Consider the following 5,559-nt stretch of genomic DNA (forward strand, 5'->3'; position numbering starts at 1 on the left):
AAATGACCAGTTCTTCCCAATTAAGATTTTGGTTTAAATATAACCAAAAAAAAAAAAACACCAGTCTGTTTTCTCTTGAGGGAAATAATCTGTTTACTAGTACATAAACTATAATGAAGCCACATACTCAGTCAGCTGCAGCAGCTCCTGCTCTGCTGTGGGAGCAGCTTGCAGAGCTGGTGATCAAGCATCATGATTAAGCACCAACTGCGAAAGACTCTCCATGTGTTCGGTCCAATTCAGCCCGGTGCTGATTACACTCATCAGGGCCCCTTATGCTGCAGGGTTTGGAGCTGCACCAACTGCTGTTTGAGATACAGATTCCTCCCAAAATTATTTGATTACTGGACATATGGGTGGAAATAAATGTGCAGAGTTAGGAAAAGGTGAGAGGTGTAAGGGGCATGGAGAAAGAAAATTATACAATGATGAGCTATTTTCCACATTAGTGTAATATTTTGGATGATGTGAAAATGTTAAAAATAATGTTTAAATACTGAAAGTAAAGTTAAAAAAAAGATTAAAGGCATTAGGTCCAATATTAACTGCACTAATGCTGCTCTTCATTCTAAGATAAGTTTGAAATAATAAATTGAGTCAGGATATTTAGAGTTTAACCTTTAAATTGTTGCTTTTTTTTATCTTACTACATCACTTTCAAATGGCTATTTCCACAATAAAATTTCTATCGAATTCACGCTTCAAAAAATGTTACAATAAAAGGAAAATACAACAGCAAGAAGGAAAGAAATTAGGATAATCTGGGTACCCTTTTCCCTTTTTAAATGACCCATGAACATGGTAAAGAGTCATGTAAACAACACAAACATAAACCTGAGATATTGTAATTAATGTAAACGCTTGCTCAGTATTCATACAATTATGTTAATTTTTATTTATTAATTTTATTTTTAGCTGCTCTCTTCCTCAGGGTTGACCACAGCAAACTAATTCACACAAAGACTTGGCAATTGTTTTTACTCCGGATGCCCTTCCTCACGCAACCACTGAGCTTCCACAGCCCTGTGTGTGGAGCAGAGAGCTGCTGTAGGGCGCCTGGGGGAGCAGATGGTGGGGGTTAATGGCCTTGCTGAAGGGCCTAGAGTGGGGCAAATGAGGGTGGAGGCATGTGTTGGTGCTTCACTTTTCTCACCTACATTTTGATTGCGACCTTCCACTCACAGGCTCATCTTCTCTAACCTCTGCGGCATCACTATTATGGTGGACATTTTGGTTTGACAGGAATAATCTGAAAACAACAACAAAATAAAGAGTTCAAAACATTTTAAACCATGTTTGTGTTTAATATAATAGTTTGAGGGTCTTGCTTATTGTCTTGCTGTAATTGAATGGAATTTCATTAATACTATCCGCAGCCTCGAGGTGTCGCTGTTGTAATCGGTAGAAGCAACTTGTCATAATTTACGTCACTTCCTTTTACCGCTGCTAAAGGTAACGCTCTTTATTTTCCAATTAATATTTATTAGACCTTTAACATCTTCACATATTTAAGTCTCGAGGTTTACAAAAAAATCTATATTTTTATGTTAATTAATGATTTAGTGTGCTGTCAGCAGTGTTATGTGCCTCCTTATGTGTACTCCAGTTGTTAGCTTGCAAGCTAACATGTAGCGTGTGCCTACCGAGCTCCATAGCAGACTTTTATTTTGAAAAATAAAACATAGAATAGAATAGAATTCAACTTTATTGTCATTGCACATGTCACAGGTACAAAGCAACGAAATGCAGTTTGCATCCATCTATAAGTGCTTAGCAAGAAAAATAAATTGGTAGATATATATATAGTACAATATACAGTAAGTTGCTTTGAATATGCTATAGGTATAAATATATACAGGTTGTGAGTGTACAGACTGTGAACAGGTTATAATATGAAGGGGTATAAACAGCTATATAAAAGAAATATATATATATATATATATATAAGTATGTGAGTACTTATGAACAGTAGATAGTATATTATGTGTACAGTTTGTACAGTAGTGGGCTAACGGATGAAAGTGCAGGTGGTGGTGTTACAGTCCATGTGCTGTTGTTGTGTGTATGAGAATACAGACCGTTGTTGTTATTCAGATGTCAGGAGGCAGAGTTAAGGAGTGTGACAGCTGTGGGGAAGAAGCTGTTCCGGTACCTGGTGGTTTTAGTCCGGAAGCTGCTGTAGCGCCTCCCAGAGGGCAGGAGGGTGAAGAGTCTGTGTGCTGGGTGGCTGAAGTCTTTTATGATTTTTCCAGCCCTTTTCAGACACCGCTTCCTGTAGATGTCCTTTATGGCAGGAAGTGGTGATCCGGTGATGTGTTGGGCGGCTTTCACCACCCTCTGCAGCGCCTTCCGGTCTGAGGCAGAGCAGCTCCCGTACGTACCAGACTGTGATGCAGTTGGTCAGGATGCTCTCAATGGTGCAGCGGTAAAAGTTCACCAGGATGTCTGAGGACAGGTGGTTCTTCCTCAGAGTCCTCAGAAAGAAAAGACGCTGGTGAGCTTTCTTGATCAGTTTGGAACAGCCGGTCGTCCAGGTGAGATCCTCGGAGATGTGGACACCCAGGAACTTGAAGCTGTTCACACGCTCCACCACCGCCCCCTTGATGTAGATGGGTGGATGTGGGCCAGTGTTCCTCCTGAAGTCCACGATGAGCTCCTTAGTCTTCTCGGTGTTGAGCAGCAGGTTGTTGTTGTCACACCACTCAGCCAGACGAACCACCTCCTCCCTATAAGCGGTCTCATCGTTGTCTTTGATGAGGCCGATCACCGTGGTGTCATCTGCAAACTTAATGATGGTATTGGAACCATCAACAGGTTTGCAGTCATGGGTGAAGAGGGAGTAGAGGAAGGGACTCATCACTCAGCCTTGTGGTACACCGGTTAACATCAGTTCGCATCTGGAGCAAGTCAACCGTTTTTGTACTATGTGGCGGTTAAAGAGCAGCAATGTTTTTATCAAGTTACTACACGTCCACACTTATTCATAGTCAAGTTCGTTGGCTCATGTTTTTTTTTTTTCTCATGTCAGTCATGCAAAAACTCTGAAGGTTAAGTTAACCATTAAGTTATTTCTCCAAGCTTCTTTTTATTAACTTAAGCCTGAGATGATGACTGACAATAATCACTCAAGTGTGAAGCAGACACGTCGTAGTTGGAGGTTTCTCAACACAAAATGTTTTTCATGAGATCTAATGCAGGTTTAAACACCCAATTCAGAAATCTAAGAGCAGATACCTGCATTTATTGTGTTGAGTTTATAGTTGAAGGTTAATGGTGCAGAATACATTTGTCAGTATTTTGTTGAAATAGCCCAGTGACTTAGTACCAGTGTGTTATATCACATGTCAGAAGTTATAAGGAATGCATGACTCAGATCCTGATAAAATAACTTGTGAACATTTTATTTTCTAATATTTACATTTATAAAAGGTTTACACCATTTTTCTACAAGTTGTTATTTCCTCAGGCTTTAACAAATTTGTTGTTCTGAGCTCTGTTGCTCAGTTCATCAGGATTTATTTGTGTCATTTTAAGTTTTGAAGAGTTGTTTTTTGTATCGATTGTGTAGGTTAATTAAAATAAGGTTTATAGGTGTTTTCTTGTGGTGATTTGCACTTTGAATGTGCTGAGGCTGTGTCTGCTTCTATCTGGGCAAATTTATTAAGAACAATAGCAGGTTAGATTTTGGTGTTAATGACTAAAAGCAAAAGTTCTGACTTCCCATTTTCAAGGTGCAGTGAATCTTATCTTATTTAGCTTGATGTAAATTCAGTATGAGGAGGTCGTCATCATAGTTATCTGATCATATTGTCATTATTTTTCTTTCTTAATGTGAAGGTTTTATTTTTGCTGTCACTCCCTGCAGTATCTGAGCACAAGGAGGATTCTGCATTAATGCTGCGCTTCGTTTCAACGTCCCTGTGCCTTCGATGCCAACACGCCACAGCTCTGCCTTTAAACCTCAGGAGATGTGTGACTGTCAGCTCAGGAGAGAACCAGCAGACTGTGGAGGCTCTTTCTGAGCTCTACGTGGACATCCAGAAGGTTAGGAAACTTAAAGGATGGGTGCTATATCAGAGTCCAACCTACACTAAGGAGGTAGCGAGTCTGCTGAAGGACATGGGGGCTTCGGGTCCCATCATTGCTCATATCTTAGCTATTCATCCTGAGGCTGTTCTTTGTAGTCCGGAGCAGATGCAGACTCAGAGGGAGCTGTGGATGTCTGTGTGCCCCAACCAGAACGAGCTGGTTAGTATCATCGAGAAATTCCCAGCCTCCTTTTTCACCTCCTCCAGTCACCATGACAACCAACGCAACAACATTGTTTACCTCCAGAGTCTGAACCTCAACAAGCGAGTCATCAGCAAACTCATGGCCAGCGCTCCACAGAGCTTCAGCCGGCCTGTAGAGCAGAACCGGGTCATGGTCTGTTCCCTCCAACGGGCCTACAAGGAGCTGGGGGGCGATGAAGACAACATGAAAATCTGGCTTCAGAAGCTGCTGACTCAAAACCCGTTTGTTTTTTTTAAGCCTACAGAGGTGCTGAGGCAGAACCTGGCGTTCCTGAGAGAGAGGGGTTTCAGCACCGCAGAGCTCCTTCACCTCCTCTCCAAACTTAAAGGCTTTGTCACTGAGCTGAACCCAGACAGCATGCATCGCACGCTGACGTTCTCCCAGGAAACTATCGGCTGCTCTGAAGAAGAGCTGCGGGAGATTATCCTCAAGTGTCCAGCGCTGCTTTACTACCCACACGGTACTCTTTCTGATCGCTTTAAGGGCCTCCTCAGCACTGGGATCAGCATGCCTCAGATCATGGAGACTCCAACCGTCCTGGAGCTGACCCCGCAGATAGTGAGCTATCGCATCCAGCGACTGAAGGCGCATGGTTATGACATAAAGACGGGGAGTCTGGATGCCATTAACGGCACCAAAAAGGACTTTGAGATGAGTTTGGGGAAACTGCAACTGCGAAGAGAGAGACCACTTTTTAACCCTGTCGCCCCTTTGAAAGGAGATGACTGACAATGATTATAAATGAACACATGAAAAGATGCTAATAGGATGCATTCTATTTATCTAAATAAGATTTCAATGTCTTCAGTCTAAAGGTGCTCTTTTGTCTAACATTCATCTTTACCCGCTTCTTCCTTTTCAAGTCATGGTGTCCATATCTAGTAGTCACTGTGCAAGAGGCGGGGGACACCCTGGACAGTCCATCACAGGGACACATAGAGACAAATGAGGCAAACAAACATTCACTCTCTCACTCATGCAACAATTTAGAGTTACCAATCAGCCGAACATGCATGTTTTTAGTCTGTAGGAGGAAACCGGAGCACCCGGAGAAAACTCATGCATGCACGGAGAGAACATGCAAACTCCACCCAGAAAGGCCCCCGGCTGGGATTCGATCCAGCAACCTTCTCGCTGAGAGGCAGCAGCTCTACCGACTGCACCATCGTGCAGCACTGTTGTCTCCAACTTAAAACTCAACTTAAAAACGACAAAGACCTTTTTTTTTTCAACAAGACAAAAAGCTGTTCTGTCGTTTAAAACTTT

At 42.2% G+C, this 5,559-nt stretch overlaps 1 protein-coding gene across 1 annotated transcript; it reads left to right on the forward strand.

The window, feature by feature from the left end:
- Positions 1-1,430: 1,430 nt before the first annotated feature.
- On the forward strand, positions 1,431-5,022 carry mterf2 (mitochondrial transcription termination factor 2). The gene is made up of 2 exons (XM_037682747.1): positions 1,431-1,452; positions 3,866-5,022. Exon 2 carries the CDS (start codon positions 3,895-3,897, stop codon positions 5,020-5,022), a length of 1,128 nt encoding a protein of 375 aa, XP_037538675.1. The 5' UTR covers positions 1,431-1,452; positions 3,866-3,894.
- Positions 5,023-5,559: the final 537 nt, after the last annotated feature.

Source organism: Nematolebias whitei, chromosome 10 (genome assembly GCF_014905685.2).
Source record: "Nematolebias whitei isolate Nwh7 chromosome 10, NemWhi1, whole genome shotgun sequence".
Lineage (NCBI taxonomy): Eukaryota > Metazoa > Chordata > Actinopteri > Cyprinodontiformes > Rivulidae > Nematolebias > Nematolebias whitei.

Excerpts from the sequence above, each read along its gene's own strand:
- mterf2 (XM_037682747.1), top strand. The coding sequence starts at position 3,895 with ATGCTGCGCTTCGTTTCAACGTCCCTGTGCCTTCGATGCCAACACGCC.